The sequence below is a fragment of the Arabidopsis lyrata genome (genome assembly GCF_000004255.2).
Source record: "Arabidopsis lyrata subsp. lyrata unplaced genomic scaffold ARALYscaffold_4, whole genome shotgun sequence".
In the NCBI taxonomy this organism is placed as follows: domain Eukaryota; kingdom Viridiplantae; phylum Streptophyta; class Magnoliopsida; order Brassicales; family Brassicaceae; genus Arabidopsis; species Arabidopsis lyrata.
In genome coordinates this window covers 6,139,507-6,156,114 of record NW_003302552.1, presented here as the reverse complement: position 1 = coordinate 6,156,114, position 16,608 = coordinate 6,139,507, and the positions used below count along the sequence as shown (strand labels likewise).

At 37.8% G+C, this 16,608-nt stretch overlaps 1 protein-coding gene across 1 annotated transcript; it reads left to right on the top strand.

The window, feature by feature from the left end:
• The first annotated feature begins 357 nt into the window (after positions 1–357).
• LOC110229236 lies at positions 358–942 on the top strand. Its single transcript, XM_021028979.1, has 2 exons — positions 358–507; positions 559–942. The coding sequence occupies exons 1-2, from the start codon at positions 358–360 to the stop codon at positions 940–942; spliced, it is 534 nt and encodes a 177-aa protein (XP_020884638.1).
• Positions 943–16,608: the final 15,666 nt, after the last annotated feature.

Here is a 16,608-nt window from a genome sequence, read left to right as displayed (position 1 = left end):
TTCGAGATTTTTAGGCTGATCAGACCTTTCTCTTTAGAATGCGAGAACTGAGCTCGGCTTAACGCGAGTTCCCCACTTCGGGTTTAGTCAACTCGGCAAATTTATTGGGCTTGGGCCTTAGAAACTTTTGTAGTTAATGCGACGGTTGCTCTTTCCCTTCTTATTTCTTGAAAGTAGGAAAAGCGGCTCGTCTTTAATGCAATAATTGTCTTTTCTCGATTTTCCAAAAATGGTTTAAACCACTAGGGAACGCCACCATTATTGAATTTTCATTCCCAAGGCAAACCTTAACCCTATTATAAATAGGAGTTTGTCCGGCTTTGATCTTTCCTCAAGAAACTTCATAACATCATATTAATGGAAAACGAAAACATAGCTCTTATTGATCCCGGCAGCCCACTCTTCTTGTCCGGCGACGGCTTTGAACCGGCCGGCGTTCTTTTCCCTCACGCCGTCTTTCACTTTCCTTCAAAGGAGAAGAAAGAGGCTTGCGACTTTATTGACAAGGTTAATATCTGTCGTCTTTGATTAAAAACTTTTGTTTCATCTTTATGCTAGGTCGCCGACAAACACCGTCGCTTGTGTGAAGAGAGACAGCGGCTAGGCCTCAAAAGGCAAACACTCGAGGCTCGCATTGCTCGGGTGGATAGGAAGATACGGGCTTTGGAAAGTGACCCCTTTCAATGGGAATGGCGGAACTTTGATTCTGTCGCTAAGATCCCGAAGATGCTCCGGATGTATCTCCGTGCTAAAGGAGTTCCGGGTCCCGTGAATGTTCCGGTCCATACCGTTCCATCCGATAGCGAGGAAGAAGACGAGGAGGAGACCAGCACCAGTCGGAAACGCGTTCGGGATCATCCCGAAGTGGATGCCAAGAACAAGGCGTCCACTTCGAAAACTAAACCGGCGATGAAGGAGCCTGTTCCTGAGCCTCTTCCATAAATGTTCTCTAATTTCTTCACTTATTTTGAACTCGTAATGGGCTTCGGCCCCTTTTTAATTATGGAAACATTTGCAATTTTCCTTACTCTTCAAATATTCTCGGAGATGCGTCTTTTAATGCAGGATCGGTTCAAGGGCATAAATCTTTTCGCGAATCACTCCATTATTAGGATAGAATCCGCAGCTTCCTAGGAATATGACATTCCTATAAATTATAGTCTCAACTTCTCTTTTCTCCTTACCACTCTTTTTCATTTTAGCAGGTATGGAGTTCAACCTTCGATGTTCAGAATCTATGCCCGACTTCTCCAGGATCGGAATGATAAACGAAGATGCCGGAAATGAGCCAAATAGGCGGCCTCTTCCACCTCGCGACTTCTTAAGATCCCAGATCCGAGCTCCATGTGCTTTGATCAGGGATCTCCCAATCAGAGACCAAGGAACAGCGATGGCGTTTATAGAGGCACTTGCGTTTCAACATCGGAAGCTTACGTTGGAAAAGAGGAGACTCCGAAAGAAGATTAATCGGATGCAGCGCAGGCTTACTACGGTGTCAAGAGACCTTCACGTCCTTGAATCTCACCCTGGAGAATGGGTCGAGCTTGGAATCTCTGACTTCGCTCGAATTCCGGACTGCATGATGCCAATCCTCGACCTTGCTGGTCAAGGAGTTGAAGTATTCTGCTCGTCAACAAGATCTCCATAACCCGAAGTGTTCGATGAGGGATATTCCATTTTGAATAAACGCTCTATTTCCAATCTCTTGTATGTTCGCATAGCCGAACCTTTTCCTTTAATAAAGAAATAAAACAAATTTTTATTAATAGCTGAACTCGTTTCCGAGCTGCCTACGTACCCATTTCGGGATCAAGCCACACCGTAGTTCATGTACATAAAAAATGCATGTAGCTTTAAACATAAAACTTCTTTAGGTTGATCACATTCCAAGGTCGCTTGACTGGACTGTCTTCTAAGTCTTTCAACCTATAAACACCGTTCTGAACCACTTCGGTAATAATGTAAGGTCCTTCCCAATTAATACTGAGTTTACCGGCACCTTCTTCTTTTTTGTTGTCAAAGACGCGCCTTAACACATAATCTCCCACGAAGAACGGCCTACTTTTAACTTTAGAATTGTAATATCGGGTTGCTGCCTGCTGGTAATTCTGAATCCGAATCAAAGCTTGATCACGCCTTTCATTTATGGTATCTAGTGAATCATTAAGCATTGCTGAATTTTCTTCCTCATTTAATGGTGCTTCCGTTCGGCGAAGTCAGGGCACGTTGAGTTCAGCTGGTACTACTGCCTCCATGCCATAAACCAAAGAGAATGGAGTTTCTCCGGTAGGTCGCCTAGGGGTTGTACGATAGGCCCATAGGACGGGTTGGAGTTCTTCGTACCATCCTCCCTTTAGATGATTCAAACGTTTCTTGAGATTGCTCAATATCGTCTTGTTCGCGGCTTCAGCTTGACCGTTTCCTTGCGGATATCGTGGAGTAGAGTAATTGACTTTGATTCCCCAGTCCGCACAAAAGGCATCAAACTCTTGTGAAAGGAATTATGGCCCGTTATCGGTGACTATTTCATATGGAACTCCATGTCGACATATAATATTCTTCCAAATGAAAGCCTTTACCGCTGAATTCTTGATGCCAACATATGCCTCAGCTTCAATCCACTTCGAAAAGTAGTCCGTCAAGACCAAAAGGTATTGTACACCTCGAGTTGATCTGTGCAATGGTCCAATGATGTCCATTGACCATCTCATAAACGGGTACGGGGCGGAGATGGAAGAGAATAACTCCGAAGGTTGATGGATCAATGGTGCATGGAGTTGGCAGCGCTTACATCTTTGGGCAAATTTAACACAATCCGTGATCATAGTGGGCCAATAGTATCCCATTCTTTTAACTTTAAAAGCCATAGCTCTTCCTGATGAATGACTCCCAAATAATTCTTCATGCACTTCGCTCATGATGATTTCGACTTCGGGCCCAAAAATGCATAATAGGTAAGGGTCACTGACACCTCGTCTATATAATGCATCCTTTGATAGACAAAATTTCGCGCTAACGATTTTCATTTTCTTGGCCTGCCACTTATTCTTTGGGAGCTCGCCTGTCATGATGTAGTGCTTTATTGGCTCCCTCCAGTCAGCCCCCCAGTCTTTAGTCGGAATTTGGTCAACCTTGTGAAATACTCGTGGCTCCGGTTCGGGATGTTCGTTTGGTTCAAGAACATCCTCCTCGATTAACGGCTCGGTTTCTAATATCGTTTCTGGAATCACATCATCTGTTAAGACAACGGGTTCCTTGGTAAATGTGTTTGATCCCCTTGACTTCCTCCGTTTGTTGGGCGGAGGTTCGATCTCTGGTTCGCCACGGTCACGTGCCGCTGCTCGAGACCTTGTAACGACGAGGGTTTCTTTGTTGTCTTGAATGCTTCGCTCCGAAATGCATTCTACTGGAATAACTCTTTTCAACTCAGGATCTGATGTTGATGCCAATGCGGCAAGTGCGTCCGCAGTTGTATTCTCCCCCCCCCCGAGGTATGCGGATTAATTCGAATTTCGAGAAATTTTTAGATAGATCCTTCACCACTTCGAGGTACGCTTCCATTCTTGAATCCTTGGCTTCATAGTCTCCATTAAACTGGTTAACTACTAATTGCGAATCACAATAAGCCAATATTTCCTTAGCTCCAACTCCTTGTGCCAATCGAAGTCCGGCAATCAGGGCTTCGTATTCTGCCTCGTTGTTGGAGGCATTGAATAACAATCGGAATGACTGTTCTAGAATTTCTGATGTTGGAGACTCCAACTTGATTCCCACTCCGGATCCTTGCTTTGTTGAAGACCCATCTACATGTAATTTCCAAGTTTGGTTCTCCGATTGCTCTATCGTTCCAGGTATTGGTAGCTCGGTCAAGAAGTCTGCTAAAACCTGAGCCTTCATACTGATCCGGCTTTTGAATTCTATATCGTACTCGCTTAATTCCACCGCCCATTTCGCCAAACGTCCGGACTGACTTGGACTATGAAGTATTGTTCGGAGTGGCTGGTTGGTTAATACTTCAACCGGATGGGATTTAAAATATGGGCGCAGCTTCCGAGCCGAAGTCACCACCGCGAGTGCGAGTTTTTCCATCATTGTGTGTCTGGTTTCCGGATCCGTCATTGACTTGCTTACGTAGTAAATTGGCTTCTGCTCCCCGCGGTCTTCCCGAACCAAGACTCCACTAACCGCGTGGTTTGAAACCGACACGTACAAATAAAGTTTTTCATCCACTTCTGGTTTGGACAATATAGGTGGAGTGGTTAAGTATGCCTTAAGCTGCCCAAAAGCTTCTTCACACTTCTTATCCCAAAGGAATCCTTTGTTTCCTTTTAGAATTTGGTAGAAAGGTAACGACTTATCTGTTGATCTCGAGATAAAACGATTCAAAGCCGCAATCCGCCCAGTCAAACGTTGTACTTCCTTAAAGTTTCTTGGAGATGGCATGTTTAGAAAGGCGTTAATTTGATTTGGATTGGCTTCAATCCCTCTTTCTGTCACGATATAGCCAAGAAATTCTCCGGATGGGACTCCAAATGTGCACTTCGCCGGGTTCAGCTTCATTTGATATTTATTGAGAATATCAAAACATTCCTCTAAATGCTTAACGTGATCTTCTTTCTTTAACGATTTAACTAACATATCATCTATGTAGACTTCCATTGTTTTCCCGAGATGATGGTGGAACATTTTATTAACCAACCGTTGATAAGTTGCCCCTGCATTTTTCAAACCGAAAGGCATTACCTTATAACAATAGATACCTCTATCAGTGATAAATGACGTTTTTTCTTGGTCTTCGGGGTTCATCATTATTTGATTATAACCCGAGAAGGCGTCCATGAATGTTAACAGCTCATTCCCAGCGGTGGATTCTACAAGTCGATCTATATGCGGGAGCGGGAAACTGTCTTTGGGACATGCTTTATTGAGGTCTGTGAAGTCGATGCAAACCCTATCTTTCCCATTCTTCTTCTTGACAACGACAGTGTTTGCTACCCACTCCGGGTATTGCACTTCTCTTATGGACCCTATTTTCAAAAGTTTATCTACTTCGTCATTTACTATTTTTGCTCGCTCCACTCCGAGCTTTCTCCTTTTTTGTTTCACCGGCTTGAAGCTTGGATCCACGTTTAGTTCATGACAAATTATGCTTGGATCTATGCCGGGCATATCTGCCGCTGACCATGCGAATGATGTTATGTTTTTTCTCAAAAGTTCGATCAAAGCTTCTTTTATTTGGCCAGTCAAAGTTGCCCAAATTCGAATTTTCCGGTCCGGTTTGTCTTCTTCCAACACCACTTCAATTACTACATCATCTTTTTTCTGCCCGCTAGGTAATTTTGTTCTTAGTCCCTCTTTTGCGGGCTTTGTTAATTGCTATTGAATCTTCATACGGTGGCTAGCTAGATAACACGTCCGTGAAGCTTCTTGATCTCCCCGAATTGTTTCCACTCCTCTTGATGTTGGAAATTTGATACATTGATGATATGTAGAGGGGACTGCTTTCATTTGATAAATCCAGGGAGTCCCGAGGATGATGTTGTAAGCTGCGGGCTTATCGAAGACAACGAAGTCCACGATCTTTGATACCTTTTTGGCAAGGACCGGTAGCTTGAGTGTCCCAAGAGACATGGCTGACTCACTTGTGAATGCAACTAATGGAGACGGAGGTCCTACTATGTCCGCCCGACTAATTCCCATTCTTTCTAAGGTACTTAAAAAGATCAAGTCGACCGAACTGCCTGTATCTATAAGGATCCTTGATACTTCAAAGTTGGCAACGTCTAGGGTAATGACTAGGGCATCATCATGAGGTCTTTCGAGGTGCCGCGTTTCTTCTTCATAAAATGATATTGATGCACCTTGAAAATCGACTTCTTCGCTCAAGCTTGCTTTGAGTAGGACATTTCGTCTATGTTTCTTGATGGAACTTATCGAATCTCGACAAAATTTGGAACCTCCTAGAATAACATTGATCTTACCCTTAGAATTCCTTGGTTCTTCCTCGTTGGTTAACCTTGGTCTTTTGGAATTTTGATCTTTGGAATTTTTCTTTGCTTCGTGGTATTCCTTCACAAAATCTTTTATATCGAATTTGGAAAGATCTCCACTGGCCCAAAGCTCTGTGAGGTGCCTTTTAAGAACGCTACAATCCTTGGTTAAATGTCCGGTCACTTTATGAATGTCGCAATATAAACTTTCATCACGGACCCAAGTGTTTGATCTTCCTTTCCCTTGGAATTGCTTTCCGACGGTACTGTTGAAGGGTTGCGACCCAAATTTCTTTGGTCCTTTGTTCTCCCTGGGTTCGAACTTCTTGGTAGGGACGGTGATTGCCGGCTTCTCTTGCTTATTTCTTTTGGCAAAATTTTCTTTTTCGTCTTCTACCTCCATCCAGTTGTTTGCGCGGAAGAGTGCATCCTGAATTGTGTCCGGTTTATGAAGTATTAAATCTTCTTTAAATCTTGAATCATGTCGCAATCCTTTTCGTAAGGCAGATAAAGCTGATTGTTGTGAGATTCTTGGGAGCTTTGACATCACTCCTTTGAACTTGGTGATGAAAACTCGAAGTGATTCATTTGATCCTTGTGATAAGTTCCAAAGATCGGCATCCGAAACGCTTTTATCCATAAGGATGGAATATTGCTTTAAGAATACAGCTGATAGCTCGTCGAAATTGCTGATCGAACCCGGCTCTAATTGGGTGAACCACATTAAAGCTTGGCCGCATAGATTTTCCGAAAAAAGCTTGCAGTAACCTGCATCCTCATCAGCTTCATCCAATTCGACTCTTCCAGCAGCGATCAGAAAAGCTACGAGATAACTCTTTGGATCCTCCAATCCGCTGTAAGGGTCCAACTTGAGCTTCCGGGAATCTTTGATTCTCAAACTCGCAATTCGCGAGATGAAAGGTGTTCGCCTAGCTTCTTCAATGACTCGATTGATATCCGGCTCCGAACTTGTAGCCTGATGGAACTTTGACTTCATTTCTTTTAGTTCTTGGCTAACCTTCCTCATAGTCTCGAACTGGTCGAGGTTTTTCTGCTCGTATTGATCTGCAAGTTGAGCTTCATCTTCGAGCTGTGCCTCTCCATCCAATGGCTGAACTACATTATTAGTAGTACCAGGAGTTGTTTGTCCGCTGGTTTCATTTCGCGCAACGGAACTTGGCGAGTTGAGTATCCTCCTTCGGATTCCCACAGGATTTCCTGCACTTAAAGAGCGAACACGAGTTTGTATAGTATTGACGTTTTGACTAAGAGATACATGGGATGTTTGCAACGTATCGACAGCCTTTTCCACATCCGAGAACTTTTGTGATATGTCCGACATGGTTTGCTGCATAGCTTTGAGGGTTTCGGCCAACGATGTCTCAACGGCGTCTCCTCCGGACATTGCTGCTTATCTCGGGAATGTAGTAAAGAAAAATCTGACCACTCAAGAATCCTCTATCCCCACAGACGGCGCCAAAATGTGGATGTCGGATTCACACACTCAAGTATTTTTATAAAATAAGAAAGATTATTCTTGAGGGGCAAAAAATAAGAATGTAAAAGGCTTATGAATTGCTACAAAAATTGCTATATATTTCTTGCTCAAGAGAACGATCCCCTTTTACATGGCCATTGGCCTTTATATTTATACATAGAAGAATGACATTTAATGGGCTAATTAAGTACAATTATTCTCTCTTAAATGTGACCGTTTTGAGTGACTTTAATGCTAAACGTTCGAATTTGAATTGATTCTGATCTTCATGGGCCTCGCCTTTTGGCCCAAATGTCCTTGGACCGATTTGACCATGACTTCGTCTCCGGAGTGGTGTTGAGGTGCAGTCACTTCGGATTCTCCTTATAGTGATAACCACTTCGACTGTTCTTTTGACTTGTGGATCTAATGGGCTTTATCCTTTATGGGCCGTTATCCTGACTAGGTGGCAATCTTTGGTTGGTCCCGAACATCTGGTGCGGGATCCGACACCAACACAAGAGGAAAAAGATGTCAAGAGAGAAAGAACGATGTATCTCCCTGATTCGACGAACTATCTTGGGATTCTCCAGCCTTTTGACGGTTTTATCAAGCTATGTTTACGGAAAGAGGTATGATGGATTCCGAAAATCCATCAAACCTGAGGAACTTGGGTGTGACGTTTGACCTGAAGCACATTGACGACCTGAGCTAGGGGTTGCAGCCGCTGCTACACTGTTTGCTACTGCCCCATCTCTACTATTAGAATCAGGTTCGAGGAGGGGATCCATATTCAGTATGAGATGAGGAGTAGGTTGCTTAAGTAGAAACTTTCTCTTTTTGCCTTACTCCTAGGAAGGATCAAGGGGATAGATTCTTTCCTTGGGTTTTACTTAGATTGCGCCCTGGAGGTCTCCCTCATTTCGTCTTAGTAACTATTCTCTTCTTCTTTGGTTTTTGAGAAAGAGGAGGGATATTTGTAGGTCCAAGCCTTAGAGCAACTAGGATTCTTTCATGGCTGTTGGATGTCTCAGGGGAAGCCATTCTTGCATTGCTCCCCAATGGAATATTGAGACTTGCTATAACCATTTGTTCCGCTGTTTTTTTCAAATTGCCCTTGAGCTTCAGCCTTTCAGAGTCATTCCTTCCTCGATGCACTTTCAGAGGGATCAGCACAATTTGCATACTTGATCATAACATCCCTTAATTCCCACATCGCAACATCCACTGCAGCTTGAGAACTGCCTTATAAGGTGAGCAGATTGGTCTACTTGATTTTCCTTATTCTTCATGTCTAGAGCCTCGCTTTGGGTCTATACAATCTCTAGAATAACACAAAGTTTCTTTGTGGGAGAGATTATCTTTTCTCCTTGGCTTGTATCTAGAGCTACTAGAGAAGTATCTAGATCTATGCTCATCAGAGAATTGAGAGGAGTTGTAGCCATGCTCCAAAGTTCGTCTCTTCCTGGAAGGGGGGCGCTCATGGTGATGATAGGAATGGGACCTTGAGCTACCCTTGGGAGAGGAATGACGACTAGGATGAGGGAAATTGGCCATGCGATTAGTGGGAGAAGCATCCTTGAGTTTGGTGGGAGAAGTATCCCTACACCTGATGGGAGAAGTATTCTTGGATTTGTGATCTCTAGGCCGCTCCTCGACATGTCGAAGATGATTGTCTATTCAAAACTACTTCCTCTATTTCACAAAGAGTATCATTCTACTATTTTGCACACAAATTATAAAAAAAAACATTTAAATTTCTTTTTATCTTTTATTAATACGCTAAAATAGTTTCTCTCTCTAATTAATAAGTTGAAAAAACATGGATAAAACTAAGAATTGATTTAAAAATCTACATTAAAAACACAAAACGACACTCTTTATGAAACAAAATAAAACCTTTAAAAAACGACACTCTTTATGAAACGGAGGAAGTACCATTTATGCATTTAATAATGGTTTATTGCATGTGTTTTATACTCCCTCAGTTCTTTTATATTTAATGTTTTAGTAGAATGCACACAGGTTAAGAAATTATTTAATTTTTGATTATTTCTAAACTAAAACATCATTTATTATTTACTCAAACATGATTCAACCAATAAAAAAAAACAATCTGCAGAATATAAATCGTCAAAACTAATCAATTGCATTGAAAATTGAAAACATTATCTAATTTAAGACAACAAAATTTCTCCTAAAACATCAAATAAAAAAAGAAAGGTGGGAGTAGATGTTTGATACATAATTAGTTCTTATAAATTATATATGTTTATCGTCGATTACCTATGTCACTAGATTGTTTGATATGTGATCATTGATTTTGTAATTTTATTAAAAATCTAGTGTTATTAAAAAGGGAGACTCACAAAAATGCCCATTTTTCAATACCCCTTTTCAAAAATGTCCCCTTTGGTAGTCCATTTTTAGAAATACCCTTTTTTATGTACAAAATGACTAAATTACCCTTATTTTAATAAAAGATATCACAAATATAAAAGGAAAACATGAGAATGTGCACACATCAAAATTACAAATTTGATTTTGTAAAAACTTGTAAAACCTTTAAAATACCCTGTAAAATTTTCCCGTAAAAATTTTTCTCGCCAAAAATTTTTTTTTTCGGGAAAAGTGATTCCGCAATTTTTTTGGCGTTAAATTTTTGGCAGGAAAAATTTACAAGGTATTTTAAAGGTTTTTTACAGGGTATTTATAATGTTTTACAATGTATTTTAAAAGGTTTTACAACGTATTTATAAGGTATTTATAAGATATTATAAGATTTTACAAGCTATTTTATAAGGTTTTACAAATTATAAGGTTTTACAAGTTTTTTATAAGGTTTTACAAGTTATAAATACCTTATAAAACTTTATAAGTACCTTGTAAAACCTTTTAAAATACACTGTAAAACCTTACAAAACACTTGTAAATACTCTGTAAAACCTTTAAAATATCTTGTAAATTTTTCCCATCAAAAATCTTACCGCCAAAAAAATTTCGCCAAAAAAATTGCGGAATCACTTTTCCCGCAAAATAATTTTTTTGGCGGGAAAAATTTTTGGCGGGAAAAATTTTTACGGGAAAATTTTACAAGGTATTTTAAAGGTTTTACAAGTTTTTACAAGTGTTTTGGCTGGAAAATTGCGGGATCACTTTTCCCGCCAAAAAATATTTTAAATTTTGTGGACCTAATTTTGTTTCAAATACGGGTAAAATGGTCATTAAAAATTAAAAGAGAGCAAACTTAAAAATGGACTCTCGAATGGGGCATTTTTGAAAAGGGGTATTGAAAAATGGGCATTTTTAACAATTTCTCTATTAAAAATCTAGTGTACATTATCTTAGGGTTGACTCTGGTTATAAGTGTGAATGTAATGAAGTCAACGGGAGTTAGAACCATCATGACTCGTTGGATAAGGTTGGATAGTTTTATTTTCTTCTTAAACCGTTTCTTTTTGGCTAAGTAAGAAAACTATTAGTATTAACTATTAAGTATGATATTGTCTTATAGATTGGTTCGATAATCTTCTCTTATATCCAGAGCCGGCTTTAGGCACAAGCTGGTGAAGCATGTGTTTGCGGCCCTAAAATATATAGTTCTTAATCGGCCCCATATTTGTAAAAGTCTCTTTAGTCTAATGGTTCAAGGATATGGAAATATTACAAGTATCTCAAGTTTGATTCCTCAGAATAACACTTTTTACCTGTTTTGATTTTTTATCTTTTGTTACAAAATAGTTCGGCCCGAAATATTAAATTGGGCTTATGGCCCCAGTTTTCCTTGCGCCGGCTCTGCTTATATCTACAACCTCACATGATCATTTCCTGTTGCACTATATAGACTGTAGAGAGTATAGACCCTTTTTGGTGGATCTAGAAACAAGTTTTATAGGAGTCATTTGGAAGTTAGAACAAAAATTTATATGGATTAAACACTTTTTTAACCAAATATTTTCTCAAATTCAATCAAATTTACACTAAAAATAACTAATATATAAAATTTAAATGGGTCATGTGACCCCACTCACCCGTTCTTACCTCCGCCACTTCTTTTTGTTCAAGTTCTCGAAACAAAGCTTTTCTGTGACAACCAAAAACTAAATCCATTAATCATTTTCTTTGCTAAATGAGTAAATGTCATATAATATGAAGATGGTTTGGATTTTCGTGCTGATTACCTAAGCTTTTAGTGTCATGGCAAAAACTAAAAAAGAAAAAGAAAAATGAAAAAACAAAGAAGTAAAAACAATATTTAACCGTTTAAATGAAAGTTCTTCAATCATTTTTGAACAAACTCAAGCATGCACGTACGTGTTTGGACCTTATTTTAGTAAAGTTGATTCACTGCTTCATTTGCTTTGGACTTCTTTTTTTTTTTTTTTTATGGCCTACAAAATTCATGGTCCAAAAAGACTTACCGATCTGAAATTTAATCTCTTTAAATACAAAAAAAAAGAGAGGGAAATAATAATGTGCAATAATGATATAATGGGGTTGCTTCAACTACTATACTTCCCGTAAAATGCATCAGCCATTTGACTCATTTAAGAAGACAGCCATAAGTTAGATATCATCATTAACATCTCAACATCCATAACTCTCTTGTCAACATTACCAATTTCCCATACGTCTTAGCAACTTCTTTTAACAACTACTTTTTTTTTCCTTTTCAAGTTTAACCTAACAGAGTTTTTGATCACATATTTAATTTACATATTTAGAAAATATATATGATGTCGTGTCCCGTTTGTGGATTATTGTTATTATTATTATTTTCTCTTTTTGAAGGTTTTATCATAATTTTAAAATTCCATATTTATCCGATCATATCAATCATAGTGTTTCGTCAATTTTAAAACTATAAGTTATAACGTGTTCATCGTATTTTTCGATGTGGACGTAATTATGTTTCACCATTCACTTTTTTCCTTCTTTTTTTTTGTTTTTTTGTAACGCAACCATATAAAACACACGCACTTAAAGAAAACCATTTGGGCATGTGTTGTCCTTGGTGTGTCACATGCATCAGTTCTGCTTTTTATTTTTAATATGACCTAAAGTTTTTGACTTTACATATATGACCAATTCAAACATTAATATCTAGAAAAAAAATTTAGTCAGTGTAGCTTTCATATGTAATGATTTACAATTGTGTGCCACTCGTATGTAGTCTTTTAAAGAGTTTAGTAGATTACTTGTGTGAAAATTGAAATAACCCCTCTTAGCTTCCTCATTTAATCAATGGAAAACTTTAACAAAATGTGGCAGTGATCGGAAGGCTGCCACAGGTATTTAGGCAGGAGAGTCACATAGAGTTAGTGATTGCATATGTCACAAATCTGGTGATCGACGTGAGATGGTGGTTTGTCAAGCTCTTGCGATAAGCGAGCATGATATATTAGAAAAAGTTACTCAGATGTCACACAAATTAGGTGAAATGATCAGTTATATACAGATTTTTTTTTATTACTACCATATTTCAGATATATTTTATATACCCAGCGTGCTCTTGTTACACGTTATAAGAAAAAACGTAATTACAAAGAATGCCATTACTTTTTAATTCCACATCAGAAAAACCACGTCGCCACGTCAGAAGTCGCTGACATGTATTAATGAACTCAGCCGTAAAGCGATACAGCGGCAATGACGGCTGAGTTACGGTATGTTGCGGCTGATTTAAGGAAAATGACTGAGTTATGAGCAAACGGCTGACTTACGAGTATAACTCATCCTGGAGTTACGGCTGACTTAATGAAATCTGTCTGAGTTATAAGAAAATAGCTGACTTTCGAGCATAATCCAGCCGTACGTTACGACTGAATTTTTACCCGATGGTTGATTTGTCAAAAATTTGGCTGAGTTATTGCTTCGACACGGCTGAATTAACTTTTTCCGGCTGGCTGAGTTATTAAAGACAACTTACTTATGGGATGTCGTTACAGCTGATTTACGTTCAAGTATCATAAATCAGCCGTAATGAACTGAATTAACGAAAAACTCGCCCTAATTACGGCTGACTTAGTAGCGAAAGATTAATTACCAGAATAACATGCAATTACGACCGACTTATTAAACGATACGGCTGAGTTAAAGAATTTCAGTTGAGTTACGACATTAAATGGCTGAATTTGGCCGTTGTTTTTTCATTTTTTAATTACTGTAATAGTATTCATGTTGCGACTGACTTAAAGTTTTGTTTGATGGTTGGTTTAATTAGGTTGATTTATATGTTCGTTTGGTGGCTTACTTGCCACTTTATAAATTAAAAAATGACGTCGGATACAACATTCTATGTCATCATCATCAAAGGAAATACGAAATGTCTTTTTTCTACTCGTCTTGTTCTACTCGTCTTATTCTTCACCGTGTTTTTTACATCAACAGAGATGTCCAGAACTTAAATTTTGATCATCCAATTTGTCATCGTCTTCCTCATTCTTCTTCATTTTCGTTCATCCTTCTCCCGATATATGATTGATCCGTTTCTGATAATTAGATAAAGAAACACAAATATGTATTTAACACCGACGATAGAAGGTGTAGAGTTGTGCATGAATTTTCTTTTCCCTATTTGATCTTGGCGAACATGACTATTGATTTATGTGTTTTATGTCTATTCGTGACAAATCAGCCATAATGTTATCATAACTCAGTCGCAATGCTCCAATAAATCAGCTGTGAAGCATTATAACTCAGTCGTGATACGTAAAAAAAATGGAAATAAAATTAATAAAAGAAAAATAGGAAAATAAATTAATTAGCAAACTGGAAATAACAGTTAATGCTTGTATTAAATTTTATCATTTAGTACATTGAAGACATCAAACATTTGTTTGGTATGCGTGACTAATTATGTTTGTATTAAATATGTTTACATCGCAAAACGCGTGTTTTCTTGTAGTGTATGTTTGTATTAAATATGTTTACTTTCATTTTATTTCTTGTGATAAGTCAGCAATGAAGCATTATAACTCAGCCGTAATATGTAAATTTAAGCAACCTTTCGTCTTCCGTGAAACATTATAACTCAGCCGTGACATGTAAATTTACCGCGAAACAATAAGTTACGTAACCTTTCGTCTTCCTTTCTTTTTCTTTTCTCTTTGTATTAGTTTCTTCATCTCATAGCCACGAGAATTAGGGTTTGTTCGTCTTCGGAGGAATCGCCGAGGGACGGAGAGAGAGACTATTTTTTTTCGCAAGTGAACAGTAATAGAGAGGGAAACGATTCAGTTTCCCTCTATAATCACAGAGATATAGTTAATGACGTGGCTTTAATTTTTTTTCTCTTAATGACGTAGATTAAACTAATTTTTTATTAATCATTTCTTAATTAGAAAAAGAATAAAAAAATCTCAATTAAAAAAACTAATCAAGGGTGTTAATTGTAATTACACAAAGACACTAAACATATGAGTAATTTTTAGAAAATGTATGATATGTTAGTAATATTCCAACCTTTTTATAACATCTGAGTAAATATTTCGATATATTATTACAAATTAGGTGCCATTAACAAACAAATCAATAGGTGTGTCGCTTAAACTTCTCTGTTTTTATTTTACTTTCCTTAAAGTATAAGCAATAGTTTGTATATATACGAATCAAATGATAATTATTCAATTGATCTTTGATTTAAAATTTTGTTTCTATCACTTGGAATTCATGTTTATAGTAGAGTTGGAATCGAGGATTTGAATATATAGCTAGGTTCGAGAATTATTTTACCCTTGAGACTTGGAAGCGTCATCTTGCTTTGAGTTCTCCTACGATGTTAGGGTTAGACTCCCATGGTAGGGGTTCCCATTTACTCTCTAATGCAACTGAACGGGCTTTTCTATTTGATCCGGAGAACATCAGATACAATGATACAAAGAACCTTCAGATTGTAAACAATGAGACGATCGCAAGTCGCAACATAAGAGAATTCTACAATAAACACTGCACCAAGGCCTAGCTTGATAGAATGAAGTAACAAAGCACACACTTGAGGTAATTTTTTTTTTTTCTTTTCATCATATCTCTATGTTATGCTAGGTTGATGAAATGAGAATACACACATATCTACAAACTGTTCACAGTCCTCGGGTTTATTATTGCACCTAAATGGTCAAGTGCATTTTATACCCTCTATATGGTACCTCTACTATATATATGGTAATCTTTGGTTAAGCACTCGCTAGCAATTAAGTAGCAAACGTCTGGATTGCTCTTCATGCATGTGATATGTTTCTTTTAATGTTAATCTAGGATGAGATTAGGCCTCGGCAAAAAACCCGCTATTATATGTTATAACCAGAGCTCTGGTTTGTTACAAATGTTATTGGTGTTAGATCTTCTTATATGATCTTAACACAAGAGTTATTATAACCAGAGCTATGGTTTGTTATTATTTTTATAGGTCAATCCGTTGTATTATAGATCGTAAAAATAATAACTATTACAATGGTATGACCGATAAAAAATATATATATAATAACATATATAGGCCTGATAATAACAATAATAAAAACTTTTTGGTAGAATCTCATTTAGGCCTGAGCTCTGGCTATATATAACTGAATGCCCAGGCCTAGATGAGATTGTTTAAATTATGTTGTGTTTAACTAATGTGTTAAGATCATATAAGAAGCGTAGTAGATGTATAGAAGAACATGACAAATGGTTTAGTATGTCTTATGCACATTTCTCAAACTTTTAAAATCTTATGGAGTAGTATTAGTTTATGCGGGGGATTGGGTCATTATTTATTTCTCTTATATTTTGCTATTGCATTAGGCTGCCTAATAAAAGTGTCTTAAACAATAAAGCTCATTTATGCGTAATGTAGCCGCCCCCATATATTATATACTATATACGTCTCACCACCAATCGATTAACACTGTAGGTAACAAAAGTTAGTATTGGTTATAATTAAATGAGTCGTTGACAATTTGTTTATATTTGTAAACTCTTCTGGGAAAATTTAAGTGCCAAGGTTATGTGAACATAATTGCCACATATATATTCAAATCATAAATGAATTGCGTCTAAACAAATACAAACAGTCGCAACAAAAGGTTACAATGTAAAAAGGTCTAGAACTATATTTAAATCATGGATGAATTTGTGTAAAGTTGTAAACTCTTCTGGCTC